This window comes from Aptenodytes forsteri, unplaced genomic scaffold (assembly GCF_000699145.1).
Source record: "Aptenodytes forsteri isolate BGI_AS27 unplaced genomic scaffold, ASM69914v1 Scaffold181, whole genome shotgun sequence".
Taxonomy (NCBI): Eukaryota; Metazoa; Chordata; class Aves; order Sphenisciformes; family Spheniscidae; genus Aptenodytes; species Aptenodytes forsteri.
In genome coordinates, this window is record NW_008795702.1 from 124,070 (window position 1) to 139,520 (window position 15,451).

The 15,451-nt window shown below is 35.8% G+C and overlaps 1 protein-coding gene across 1 annotated transcript in view; it reads right to left on the minus strand.

Moving 5' to 3' along the window:
- Positions 1 to 15,451, minus strand: part of KCNT2 (potassium sodium-activated channel subfamily T member 2) — a 141,067-nt gene that overhangs the window by 48,777 nt on the left and 76,839 nt on the right. The window contains exons 14-15 of the mRNA XM_019473093.1: positions 12,057 to 12,165; positions 4,128 to 4,236 (exon numbers count right to left, since the gene is read on the minus strand). Of these exons, the coding sequence (XP_019328638.1) occupies positions 4,128 to 4,236; positions 12,057 to 12,165 (218 nt within the window). The remainder of the gene's footprint in view (positions 1 to 4,127; positions 4,237 to 12,056; positions 12,166 to 15,451) is intronic.

Here is a 15,451-nt window from a genome sequence, read left to right on the forward strand (position 1 = left end):
TTTTGAATTCCATAAACAGCTGAGAAGACAATGGGATTATTTAAATCTAGTTTGTTTAATCTTAAAAGTAGCATTAAAGACCAAAGCTAGTTCACATAAACAGCAGCAAACTTCCCCTTAATTTTAATAGCAAGTTGATCTGGCCAAAGTTGCTTAGAAAGTGAACATTTTCCCCAGTTTCCTCACATATTAATACCAGAAGATATGGTGTTTTTAATTTATGTACATGTGTTTCTTTTTGTTTACTGTTTATTGTATTATCATTCTAATAGGATAATAGAGAATAATAATTTTTCCTGTGTTCTTCTGCTATGTATTGCCTTCAACTTCCAGTAATTCCTCAGTGTACTTATCTTCACGATTATCAGAAATCTTGTATAATAATACAGAGCTTGTATTATTAAGTGTCACACCGTTTCATAATAAATATAGGAAATAGATTCCCTTAATTTGTAAGAGTACAACAAGCAGTTGGGACATGTTTTATCTATGAACTGTCAATGAACTGTTTAATTCCATTAAAATGAACGTCACTTAGGTTAAGATCATAACTTCACTAAATTAACAAATGTTAAGAAGCTAGAATTTGAAAGTGGTCATATTTTCCCTTAACGAATGACTTTTCACCAGGGAAATGATAAAAAGCAAGAATTGTTCTGGTCAGTTCCTTGATAATCTCCTCTGGTTACAGGCACCTAAAATACTGTGTAAAAAGAAGACCTATTCCTTGTGGAATGGAAAGGTATAGATAGTCATTTGAACTTGGTTATCTGTGATAACCACTTGAACAAACATTCCCAGTCACTATACTGAAGTTACTAAACTTGTGAGTCAACAGATATGGGGCTTCTGTGAATGGAAACCTGAACTAATTATTTAGAAAATCCTCCCAATGACTTTGAATAGACTTTAAAAAGACTACCCAAGGCTGGAAGCAGTTGATTCATTATAGTCTCCTCATAATCTAAGTCTGTTCTTTTTATATAAGGAAGTCAATGCTGACAGGGATTTAAAACGCAAGTCCTACATAAAGTTTAATGCAGGTGCTGGTAGTAACCAGGATAATGAAACAGGAACCAATGTAAAGGAAAGCAGTTCACTGTTAACATTGGAAGTCTATTTAACAAATACTCTTCATTATTTAGATCTAATTTAGTTTTTAGTTTGGAAATAAATGCATGTATAGTTAAAATTTTTATTTGTAGTTTAAATTATCAATTTTCACTTAATCTTTTTACTTAGATTTAGCCAAACTCAAATGTTCATCTGACTTCATCTTTCATATGCATAAAGGTAATTTAACCTATTTTAATAATTAGCAGTTAATTTACCTATTGTTCAACATTAGAAAGTACCTAGAAAAGCCAGAACAATTATTCTGACTTATAAATTAGTCAAATCAGTTTTATGTCTGTAATACAATGGCAACCTGTAAATGAAGCTCAAAACCGACACCTATTTTGAAAACAGATTTCCCCCTGAAGACAATGAAGTGCAGAATTATTTGTTTTACCAACACTATTCAAGTACTCTAGAGTTGGTGCAAATCTCAGGAGATGCTTATGAAGAACGTAAGTTAGAGGAAAAATTCCTTTTAAAAACGTTGGTGTATACTCAATAAGAAAGTTTGAAAATAAATTTCTTGACTTAAGTATAATACTTCTAAAGAGCAGATTTATACCTCTATTTAGCTATGAGTTTATTTTAGTTAGCAAGTGCTTATCAATTTTGGTATTGCACATAATTATGAATAAAAAGTAAAATAAGTATAATATTGATAAAATTGGGACACTGAAGTGGTAATTCAGGAAAGAGAAATTATTTTCACATAGTTAAATATTTTATACGATTTTTTCAATTGTGTGATTACTGTCCTTTGACTTTAGAATATTATATTCCAGAAGCGCATACCTGTTAAAAATCAATGGTTAAATCTCCAGTTGTTAAAGATCATCTTAACTAAATGTTCAAGGACACAAAACTTCCGGATTAAATATGGCCTACGTAACACTCAGTTATAAGCAAAAAGTAAGCTCAAGTACATCATTACTTAATGTTTTCAACAGCACAGTAGGATTTTTTAATAGGATCAGAGCAGTGTAGCAAAAAGATATTGACTTGGTGACTTTTATCATACATTGAACAGATTTGTGCACTTGTACAAAACTGAATGAAATATTAAAATCACAGTTAAATTAGACTTTTGAGAACTTATTTCAGCATTTCTAAGGGATTTTAAAAAGTTGTAAGGAATAAAAGGGGAAGAAAAACCCCACCAGTTTGGGAATTATGTACCTTTTTATGTATGGGAATTATGTATGTTTTTAGCAAAAAAGAAATGAAGTAGTAAAAATACTAAATTTGAAAGCTTAGAAAGTAGTATTTTGGGAGAGAAATACTTGATTTTTTGAGTTTTATTTTTAACACTGTGAAGTCAAGATTACTTAAATTTGAAATATTTTTGAAGATTTTTCCCTCTAATGTGTCTGTTTTAAACTTTCACAGATATCATGTGGTTTTAAAGAAGTCATATGTATTCAATTAGTCCAGCATTAATACACATGCTCTAAGATGTCCAAAGTTTGCCATTTTTTCAGTATTTTGGAGCCCATCTGAGACTAAATGCTCCAAGTGCTGACTAAAGTAGAAGAATGACAACTAGACATTTTCACTTTTCCAGTCTTTCTGTATTTATACAGCAAGCTTGTATGTTTCTGTAAGAAGAATTCAAAGTAATGCTGACAACTATTTGTGCAAAAAGATTTTTTTTTTGTCTCCTAGTATACAATGACCAGACTAGAAATCAGTTACTTTAACAACCCACATCAATTAATTCTGATTGCAAAAGAAATAATAAGCGCTTTTGCATTCTTCTGTAGTTACTTTGCATCATAGCTGGGAATCTGTATAAATGATCAATATGCCTGTGTTAAAATTGAAATGCTAAAGTTCTTAAGTACAGCAGAAAACAGAGTCCCTTTCATATGTCTGTTTTTGTGCTGATGGAAAATTCTTTACTAGCTGTTAAGAATACTACTCTTCTTTCATGTGCATATAATATGAAATAACTAAAAAAGGCTCTGTATTCTGTGCATGTCAGATAATGAAAGCTAGGCAGATGAAGAATGTATTTCATCATAATTCTCAGGAGGCATGGAAACAGTATTTTGTTGTCTTCTTAACAGGTTCTAGTACAGATAGTGCCGTTAAAATCTTGACATTTGTTGTTCTTGGTAGTAAAAGTTCTAGCAATAATTTCAGTTTTCCCCATCCTGGGCACAGGGCATTACTAGAAATGCTATATAGAAGGTTAAATAACTTTGCCTGCAAATATCAGGATATTACTGGGTCCATGATTACCTGAAAAAAAGTATGCATTTTTACGAGACTCTCAAATGTATTCCCGTGCAGTCTATATGCACATATTCCATTTCTACAGATATATTTGGAGATTTACTCTTTAATGCCTCTCTCTGCCCACAATGTTTTAACAAGAATACCTTATTATTCCAAGAATATAGCATAACAGATATACTAGATATGGTAAAATTATTTTGGTAAATATAGAGAGGTTCTACTGTGACTATGCAGTCTGTAGAGACACTAATTCTGTACCCCTTCCGGCAGTGCGGTTATTACATTAAAAACCATCTCTTCACATGTATGTATGCTTGCTTCTTAACGTACAGGCATGGAATAGCAAATATTTTATATGTTATCAGAAAAACATTTTTTTGAGCTCAATGAATAAGAATTTTCATATGTGTACAAAAATGGACGTTCAAATTAACATTAAAATAGGTATTGTTAGGTCTTGTTGGTGTTCTTAAGTGAACTGTGTGATAGATCCACGATTCAATCTACTAAATTGGAAATATAAATTTTTCATATCTTCTATTGTAGAAGTGGCGCAACAGCATGCAACAAATAGTTAAACAAACATGGGTGTGTTTCTCTTTGAAATTATAATATCTTGAGTAAAACATCTTGATGCTTTTATTGTGCAGAAAGTTCTAATTTCTTTTTAAAACTGTAGTTGTCTGGGAGTTCAGGGTAAGTTATTTTCCAAAGAATATCAGTTATAACTTTTACAAGTTGGGGTTTTTTTTATGGTGGTATATACTTACTGTCCCCTAGAAGTATGAACCAGCAGTGTGATTAACGTAGAGGTAGCTGGGCATATACAATTTAGAGCGAGCATAGCATATTTGAATTCCTCTTCACACACAACATGATCTGTAGAAAAAATGAAGATATAAATTGTTTTACAAAAATACTTTCCATTGAACAGAATTATCACTTCCTTTCCTTGTCTAGGAAAATGGTGAAGATAGGGACAATCACAATTTGCCTCCAGATCATGTTCCACTTGAATTTGGAGAGCAGCTGTGTATAGTTTGCCCCATCTATGCGCTCTCTCAGATTGCATGAGCAGAGTTAATTTTGCATCCAGTTCATACTTTCTGTCCTGCAGCTACACATGGAGAGGATGCAATAGCTCTGTGAATCCCACTTCCACTATCTTGCTGCACTAGTTGTATGAGTAAGCCATGTAGCACAGTCTAGTTTGTATCTTTTGCACCTTGTGCATAAACTGGTATAGAGACATCAAGCATTGTACAGAGAGATAATTTTGTGTTCAGGAAATATCATACCTAGGATGCTGCAATGCAGGAGGGCTGATCAATTAGGCTGTACTGGCTTGCAGACTGGTTATTTGGCAGTGGCTCTGGGACTTCGCACTGCGCTTCAGTGTGCAATGTAGATTTGGCTAGTATCTCCTCCAGGAACAGCTAACAGCTGCTGCCTCCTTGCAACCTAGGCAAAGGGGGGTGGTTGTTTTTTCTTTTCCCCTTTTTTTTTTTTTACAACTTTTCATTCTTTTTACCCTAGTCCTTGTCTGGCTTTTGTAATCACAAAATTGTACTTTGTTTTTGACATTCCTTACAAGAAAGTATGTCTGCACATTAGTACTTGCTGTGATGGAACAGTGCTATAGACATACCTATATTTTTCTGTCTTTTAATGGAATTTAGGGGAGGGGAAGTGAGAAGAGAAAGCAACAGAAGCATTATATCTAGTCTTCTATATCGGCTTATACTTAAAACTGGAAAGTCTTCTTCACATGCTTTCAGTATTGTATGAATTATTATTCAACTTGGATGGCTAGCGATTAAAATTCAGATCACAGCTAAATGCTCTCTGGTGCTGGTGGTGGCATGAAAAGGAAACAGAAATTACTCTTTAATGTCATTCATGTACACCTGTGACAGTATTAAAAGATATAAGAAGGGATAAGCACAAAACTTAATTAAACTTCTTGTCAGTGTAGAAACTGTCATAAAGATTTTCTAAGGTCATGAAGGAATTTATTGGATGCTAAATTTTTTTCTTTTGAATTTAGTGTTTGATTCAGTCTATGTTACTTTCAATGGGAGCAGAATTTGCTTCTGATGAGAAAGAATAATACAAGCAGTACAGCTGATGATCAAAACGTAAGCCATATGAAAATTGCTAAGTAAAAGTAAGCAAATAATCTCCTCACCTAGATCTGAGCTGTGTACATACCTCTACTTCTAGTTGTACTAATGTATCATTAAAATCCTTAGAAACACCTTACCTCTCTAACTAAGCTACTTTCTAGGCAGAATTTATAGTATACCTATGAGCATGCCACTTACTGAAATCAAAAGCAATGGCATACTTTGTATGCCTTCTCTATTACTTTTTTGAAATTTCTAGAGGCTTTTCAGTAACAGAATCACTGACTACTGAAAGGAGAAATTCATTCTCATTTTCTGAAGATCAAGGCCTATTTAGATGTCATAGGGAAGGAATGTATTTAGTTATGTGAAGACACTGTCACATATCGAACAAAATGAGATTTTTCCTCCCCTAAATATATTTCAGTTATAGCAATTAAATATTTCCTGCAGAAAATATTTCAGACAGAACTGTGTTCTTTTAGTTGACCATGTTCCATTAATAAATCTATTTGAATTTTAAACTAGAGATTTTGAGAGAGTCTACTGCTTGGATGGAATATCTGCATTCCATTACCATTAGCCAGATGGCAAAGATTTATGAAAGTGAATATTGACTTCCTGGTATTGAAGGAATGAGAAATCTCCATATTTTTGAATTTGTATAGGATTTTGCCAAATCACCTCCCCTTATTTTTTGTTTTGTTTAGATGTTTTTATATTATAGCTAATACTTCTGAAAATAGGATCAAGAAAAAATATACAGGAAAATTATTTCATCATCTGTTATTTCAGATCTTGTACTTGAACCAAATTGTACATGCTGACCTAAATATATATCAATGAAAATGAATAAATCATGGATGGCACAATGCAAATGAAAAGTATATCTCGGACTTAAATCCTCCATATGTTCTATAGTCTCTAATGTATATGGCGGACTTTTTGGATGGATTTTATGTAAAATATTGTGTTAACAGAGAATATAGCTCACAGCAAAGAGATTGCTGTCCTACAATAGACATCTTAATCTCATATGTGTAAGAGATTCACATTGTGTTGTCAAGTGTTTTTACATCAGGAGCCATGGAGCTGGGACTCATAGGACTATTTCCAGTCCTATTGTAGACTTTGACCTTGAGTGAGCTATTTATGCCCTTTGTGACTTTTTATGCACCTGTAAAATGGGTATATGAAAATAATACCCTACCTACTTCAGAAGTGTTTTGAAGCTTTTGAATTCTCAGAGGTACTTTGAGAACACCAGGTGAAATATTCTTCAGTGACCTGACTGCCATGATTAGAAATAGTGTAGCCATTTGAAACATGGAGAGGTACTATGGGTTTCTCCTCTTGGCTGGAGTTAAGTTCTTGCATTAGACACAAATCAGGTCAAAAATAACTTGCTCATTTCTCCAATTATTTGACAGATTATAGCTTGCCTATTATGTTACTGTGTTTTATATTTATGTTCAGGACTCTTGTTGTAGAGCTGTGGTGAGAGTTATACAGAACTCTATCGGATGCTTTCTCTTCTAAAGTGAGTAGGGGGGAAGCTGGGTGACAGCTCTCCAACACCCCTCAGGTCTGGGACATCAGTCAGGTCCTGTGACAGCGGGTACTAGAATCAGCAAATTACTCATTCAGTGTGGCAGTGAAGCAGCAGAGGAAACTGCAGTTTATCTTGAATTGAATATTAAATATATCAAACCAGTTTATCAAACAGAAGTATTTTGATCGCATTTATACTAAAGAAATATTCCATTTAGAATTTCCAGAAGCTGTAGTTTCTGTTGAAAATATATTTTGACCGAAAATTTGTTGCTAAGTCTGTCTCAAATAGATGTAGTAATGCAGTGCGGTGAGTTATGACTTCTGAAATGGTCTTGAAGATAACACATACTCAAAATACTGATTTATGCCTGCAGCATCAGCCATGTGGTAAGAATGTCTTAGACCCGACACAATTATTCTGAGAAATCTTACTTTTGTCAATTCGATAAGTTAACATGATCGCTACCAGATCAGATAGAGAAAAATGCCCACCCATTATCTCTAGACTATTTTTGTCTGTAATTGGATAGATTAATCATCAGATGCATTCAACATCCATTTTGGTGAATCTGGACTATGTTCCTTTCAAATAAACTACTGAAGGTTTAACGTCAGACTTCACCAATCTGTGCTAATTCATTGGTGCATTTTTGAATAAATAGAGAATGTAAAAATGTATCCCCAGTTACTGGAATTGTGATTATACATAATTTCTGAATATTCAAAGTAAAGGTGATCTATATACTTGCTAGAAAACAAATTAAAGTTGTACAGTCAACTCAGAAAATATACAATTAACTCCAGTCTCTGAATTGCATAAATATATTACTCTGCTGTGGACAATCTTCGCTTTATTTCATGTTTGTGCTGAAATGCAAGGCCAGGTGCATGCATTAAGGGTACATGGCCTTTTGTAGTCCCATGTGTTTGAAGGAAAAGCAGTAAGATTAAGAAAACCGTATGTAACTGCCAGTGAAGGAAAATGCAGTATTATTGAAAGAAAAACTGGGCATGTCAAGGCATTTGTATATTGGAAATTGCTAAGGAGTAATCAAAGCATTTCAGCTCAAGACATAAGACTGTTAACAATGGTGATAGTGTTTCCTTGCCCATCTGATAGCTGTCATGTTAGAATGACTGTATATTTATAGAGTGTTCACACCTTAAACTTGCAAAGGAGTTTTCTGGGACAAACACTTATGCCCTGTGCCTTTCAGGTTCCACTGAAGAATCATATTCAAGCACAGAGAAATATTTCCACTGTATTAATATAAGCGTAAGTTACCATTTTAAACGAAGTAGTTTAACTCCGCTGTAAAAAATAACAGAGAAAATGCAGGATGCAAGGGTATGTGTCTGTCCAGGTAAAAAGACAGGAAACCTGCCTTTCTGACAGGCCATATTACCCTGTGCAAAGTGTCTTCATTCTCCTGCTGTGATGACGAGAATAAGCTCTCATACTCTCATTAAAGAGAGGAAGAATATAAAAGTCTTGTCTACCAGATGGGAATAAATTATAACAATTACTTGTCCTATATATTGTTTCTGAAGCCGAAGCAGAAAATCTCCAGGACGCAATTCCATGGGAAAATGCAGTTAGGGTCTAAATTTCAGGACTGTCTCATGCAACCTAGCACAACTGGTCAACCTAATATAAGCTGCTGAGAAACTGGGCTTCTGGTGTTTTATAATTTTCAGTGTACTTAAAAGTTAAACTTTTGTTAGGAGGACTTTCCGGAACTCTTTGGTTGTATTTTTTTGAAATTCAGAAGCTTTCTTTTTGACAGTTATAGTCTCTAAACCTGTGTGTAGGGGGGGGGGGGGGGGGGGGGGGGAAGGAAAGAAGAAATCCTATTACTGAATATTTCAAGTTTATAAAATGTACAACAATGTTTTGGGAAACCTACAGAATAAAGGAGTAATTTTTTAAGGGAATATCAAATTTAAAAGAAGATTTTGCATTAAGGCAGTAAGAAAGCAGTCCTGAATCATAATAGGAAAAGCACTTAGAAAAATATTCCATATGGTTATGACAAATTTTATTTGTAAGCACTCTGGACAGGGCTATAGTCTGCATCCCCCACTGGGTACGTATTTCAGAATGAAGAAGAGTTGGATGAGATTAATAACCAGAGTAGAGACCTCTTAGGAAAACGTATGCAAACAAATGTTCTCATGACTCAGTGGCCTAACCATTTGCAGTAGGTAAGCATTCAGTGGTGATGTTTATACCATGTTCATAACCTTGCCGAACTTAAAACTGCATTAAAAATTTCCTGTGCTTTATATGAGTAAGATTAATTTAATCTTGAAGGAAGGCTTGTAATTCTCTGCTTTTACTGTTGTGCAGAGAGAGAGTGTGGGATGTAGTGATCCCTATGATCCATGTGAAATTCTTTTGGGATGTAAGGTGCTATATAAATATTTAGACTTACAATACAGTACTTCTATAATTTATATTAAAGGGGGCTAGTGAGGCACAGAATATATAAGGTCTCCTCAAGCGCTTGAAGAACTACGGAACATAAATGAAGGCAGTGAGATACCAGATTGGTTAAGCTCAGTTGAAGGAAATATTACAAAAAGAGGTTTTGCTTTTTTGTTGTTGTTTGCCTTAAAAAAAAAAAAAGTCTGAATTCTCAATCTGAGACTTAGAACAGATATGACAAAATTACCTCTGTTTTGCAAGTCTAGCTGTATATAAGCTCCTACAGAGACAAGCCATTAAGAATAATTCAATATTATTATGAATATATTATGAATATTATTATTATGAAATAATCTCTTAAATACAATTAGGAACAACAAATTAACACAGTTACCAATGAAGAAAAGTGGCCATGGCTAGGGAGAAGAAATTGTTTGTGCTGTCTGGTTTTAAGAGGGAGATGAAAAAGCACCATCATTCTTGTCACAGCATGAGCCTCATTCCCTGCTGTGCCATCTCATAGTTTGAGATTACACTTTTATAACTTTGGAACTGCTGTTGATGCTTTTTTCCTTCTTTCTAACCTAGTGGTAAATTCAGTAGCTTTTAAAATTACAGCTTTAACTGTTGCTCTGGAATTGTTCTGCACTAGAATTTACTTTTTCATCACATTCTGGGATGATGGAGGAGACTAATATTTTTCCATAGAGTTTTTTTTTGAGTTTTGCATGAATCAGCAATCTTTTCTTCCTCAGAATATCCTTCAAGAAAACTGAATTTTCAAAATTAGTTAAAAGGAAAGCTTTGCTTCTACTTCATAGAGATATTTTTCAAAAGATAGGCAAAATGAGTTCATTATAAAAATATTTGTGTGTTTTTGCACATAAGTATATATATGTCTGTATGTACATTTATATGTATGCATGTGTGTTTATATACATTGAGAGAGAGAGAAAGAGAGACCTACCTACATAGTGCAGAGAAACAGTTTGTCAGATTAAAGCTGGTAATCTCTTCTTATAAGAGAGGATTTGTTTGGATTCCTTAACGTTATTTTGCATTTTATGTCATAGTTTAAGACACGCATTTTATTGGATATAGAATTAAATTATATGTCTCTTTCTAGAATGTTTGAAAGTAATTAAAATAATGTTTTTCATACCACTTAGAAAAAAACAGTCCAATGGGAAGATTTTTTTTTTAAATTTTGTTGGATAAAATTTGGCCTTTTCTGAACAGATCTTCTCATACACCCCCTAGTAACAGTATGTTTTAGTAGACAGGAATTATTTAAAGGTATGGATATAGCAAGCTGGAAACCTACCTGGATTTATAATTAAGGAGTAACAATGTGTTAATTATCAAAAACTTCTACTCTGTATATTATGCAACATGAGAGTAATAATCCTTAAAAGTGCTTATAAATAAGACTTTAATGTAAAACATGACATTTTATTATTGATAAGATATATACAGCCCATGTTATTTTACGATACTGCACTCTTAATCTGCTTCTAACCAGTAAAGATGCCTAGGGAATCTCACTTTGCTTGTGTGTTTATGAAACAAACTGCCAAATATTAAGAAGTGTTTCAAATGGCTGAAATCTTACACTTACCTGCAAACTTGATGTGGAATTTATTCTCAGGTTTCAGTATTTGGACATACAAAGGACAATTTGGAGCGAAGTCTTTAACTGCCCATGCTCTTAAAATAGTTTGATGATCCTAGAATAAAGAGTATGAGGTGATGACAATGAAATGCAAATAACCATGTTACATTAGAAAAAGAACCTTTTATCAGACTGACTCCATTGAATAAGACTCATTTGAAGACTATATAACACCAGCTGGTATGGATGTTTACATACATGTTATATAAGTAATATTACGTATTACATATATTACATATATTTAAATACATAAATATACACACACAGACAATCCAGTAATTCTGCAGACACGGACAAGGCTGAGGTACTCTCAGTGTTCACCAACAAGGTCTCTCAGGTCTCTGCTTTGAGGCAGGCTTCAAGCAGGAGGAGAGTCACCAGCAGTGGATGATTTTAGACAGGGATTGCTCCAGAGAACTCAACGCATACAAGCACACAGGATCAGATGGGTGCAGAGAGAGCAGGCCAATGTCCTTGTATGGTTGCTTTCTTATCTTTGAAATGTTGTGGAGATCTGGGGGAGGTCTCCAACAACAGCAGAAAAATTCATAGTTTCACATATCTTCAAACAAAAGGATGATCTGGGGAGCTATACTTCTGGGGATATAGCAAGCTGGAAACCTACCTGGATTTATAATTAAGGAGTAACAATGTGTTAATTATCAAAAACTTCTACTCTGTATATTATGCAACATGAGAGTAATAATCCTTAAAAGTGCTTATAAATAAGACTTTAATGTAAAACATGACATTTTATTATTGATAAGATATATACAGCCCATGTTATTTTACGATACTGCACTCTTAATCTGCTTCTAACCAGTAAAGATGCCTAGGGAATCTCACTTTGCTTGTGTGTTTATGAAACAAACTGCCAAATATTAAGAAGTGTTTCAAATGGCTGAAATCTTACACTTACCTGCAAACTTGATGTGGAATTTATTCTCAGGTTTCAGTATTTGGACATACAAAGGACAATTTGGAGCGAAGTCTTTAACTGCCCATGCTCTTAAAATAGTTTGATGATCCTAGAATAAAGAGTATGAGGTGATGACAATGAAATGCAAATAACCATGTTACATTAGAAAAAGAACCTTTTATCAGACTGACTCCATTGAATAAGACTCATTTGAAGACTATATAACACCAGCTGGTATGGATGTTTACATACATGTTATATAAGTAATATTACGTATTACATATATTACATATATTTAAATACATAAATATACACACACAGACAATCCAGTAATTCTGCAGACACGGACAAGGCTGAGGTACTCTCAGTGTTCACCAACAAGGTCTCTCAGGTCTCTGCTTTGAGGCAGGCTTCAAGCAGGAGGAGAGTCACCAGCAGTGGATGATTTTAGACAGGGATTGCTCCAGAGAACTCAACGCATACAAGCACACAGGATCAGATGGGTGCAGAGAGAGCAGGCCAATGTCCTTGTATGGTTGCTTTCTTATCTTTGAAATGTTGTGGAGATCTGGGGGAGGTCTCCAACAACAGCAGAAAAATTCATAGTTTCACATATCTTCAAACAAAAGGATGATCTGGGGAGCTATACTTCTGGGCACATGAATGCTGTGTCTCAGACAGTATTCTCATTTCCATGTTCAGACATTACGGTCTGGATAAGTGGAAAACTGTATGGGTAAAATGCTGGTTAGATGACTGGAGTCTTGGGCACTGGTAAATAGCATGTACTCTACCCAGAGACCTGGGGCAAGTGGAGTGTCATGGGGATCTCCACTGGAACCTGTTCTGTTAACCATCTTTATGACTTGGAGGGAGGTGAAAGAGTGCACACTCAGCAAGTTTGCAGATGATACCAAACTGGAGGAAACACTTGAGGGCAGGACTGACATTCAGATGGACCAAGACAAGATGGAGGAATGGGCTGACAAGAACCTAATGAAGTTCAGCAAGGGCACAAGCAGAGTCCTGTCTCTGGGACTGAGTAATCACCTGCATTGGCACAGGCTGGGGGCTGACTGGCTAGGCAGCAGTTCTGCTGGAAAAGACCTGGAGGTCCTGGTAGAGAGTGAGCTGAGCATGGGCTGGCAGTGTGCCCTGGCAGCAGAGGAGGCTGACAGCATCCTGGGCTGTTTTAACAGGAGCACAGTGAGTAGATAGAGGGCAGTGATTATCCCCCTTAACTCAGCACAAGTTAGACTGAATCTAGACACTGCATCCAGTTTGCAAGCCCTCAATACAGCAAAGACATGTATAAACTGGACTGAGTTCAGCAGAGGGCCACCAAGATGGTCAGAGGCAGAAGCAGAGGCCCTGTGAGGAGATGCTGAGGGAATGGAGCTTGTTCAGCCTGCAGAAGAGATGGTTTCAGGGAGACCTAACAGCAACCCCCAGTATCTATGGGATGGTTATTGAGCAGATGAAGCCAGGCTCTGCACAGTGATGCATGGTTGGAAGACAAAAGACAATGGATGTAAGTTGAAAAAAGAGGTTCAGACTGCATGTAAGGGGAAATCTTTTCCCCATGAAGACAGGCAGTGGAACAGGTTGTGCAGAAAGGCTATGCTGTCTCCATCCTTGGACGCTTTCACGCCAACCTAGATAAAGCCCTGAGCAACGTGGTCTGTGTTCATAACTGACTCCTGTCAGACTAGAGACCTCCTGAGCTTCCTTCCAATCTCCATTATCCTATGATCCTAGTATAATATATTCTACTTGTTGGAATGCAGAATAGATGGTTTGTTTCCAGAAATCTTCTACTAACAAGGTATTTTGTCCCTCTCCTATTTTTCCGCAAGTGATGCGGATCATATAATTTGGAAGGGGTGCCATTTGGATGTGGAAGAATTGTGTGGAAACTTAGATGGTAGTGATGAGTCATGCCTAATTAATCAAGAATGATGTATTAGAAATGTCCTTCCAAAGAGACTCAGAATTTAAATAGCATTAAATGAGGACATCAGGAATTAAGAGTCTAAAATTGTGGGTAATTCTAAAAAATATCAGCTCAATTAAAAATAGATCTACATTTTTGTGCAACTAAAATATTGCATAACTGACATCAGAATTTAGCCAGCAACTGACCAAAGGATTCCAAGAGATTTCCCAGCCTGTTAGTTTTTTATACTTGTTACCATATGTCAAGAGTGAATTAACTGCAGGATGAATACTGCTATCAATAAAAGTAAAGTATGTGATAGTACATTCATATATTGAATTTCATGAAATATAGCTAATTTCAGTGTATCAGCCATCAGGTTTTATTTATTTCAGAACTAAAAAGGAATATTTGAGATGTCCATGTAGGAAGCAATACTTGGGTTGAAATGCCTTGCCTAGTCATGAAATTGGTGGTATTAAAAGATAAAATATAAAGAATGATTCATTATGTTTGCAGCATCAGCAATAAGAAAAGCTTTCAGACTCATGAACACAAGGGAAAATCTCTGCCTGGAACAGAGCGTAACTGACATTTTCAAACCGTAATGTTTTAATGTCAATTGAAAAGTTAGCAAGTACTTTTTCTACTAGAAATACTAGAATGGAATCATAAGAGGAAGACCTTTTGAGGATGATAAAATACATTATTTCACATTTTTCTCATTAACAGTTTCATAGATGTAGGATTGCTGTGCCCATTCGTGAGATTTCAGAACTTGGATGTACCCTGCTATAAGCTTTCCTTGTATGTGGTCACTTTTTCTTCACTTTTTCTATAGAATATGGTGACTTATCCTCCTTGGTTTTTTTTTTGTATTTAGGGGTTTTTTTGCTGTTTTGTCTTAAGGGAATGAAATGCCAACACGACTTAGAAGTAGCAAATGGCTGGGTAATAGGATAGATGGTGAGGCCCAGGTCAGAGACATTACTAGGAAACTCCCTGGTCTGGTACGGCCTTCTGATTACTACCCGCTGTTGGTTATACAGGCTGGCAGTGATGAGGTTGCAGAGAGAAGTCCAGAAGCAACCAAAAGGGACTTCAGGGCACTGGGGCGACTGGTTCAAGGATCAGGAGCACAGGTAGTGTTTTCCTCAATCCGTACAGTGGCAGGGAAGAATACTGAAAGGAACAGGAAAACACACCTGATCAACACGTGGCTCAGGGGCTGGTGCCATCGGCGGAATTTTGGCTTTTTTGATCATGGGGAGGTTTACACAGCACCGGGCCTGCTGGTGGCAGATGGAGTTCAGCTGTCTCACAGGGGGAAAAGGATTCTCGCTCATGAATTGGCAGGGCTCATTGAGAGGGCTTTAAACTAGGTTCGAAGGGGGAAGGGGATAAAACCAGGCTCGCTAGAGATGAGCCGAGGGGTGGCGTGCCGATGCCGGGGGCGAAA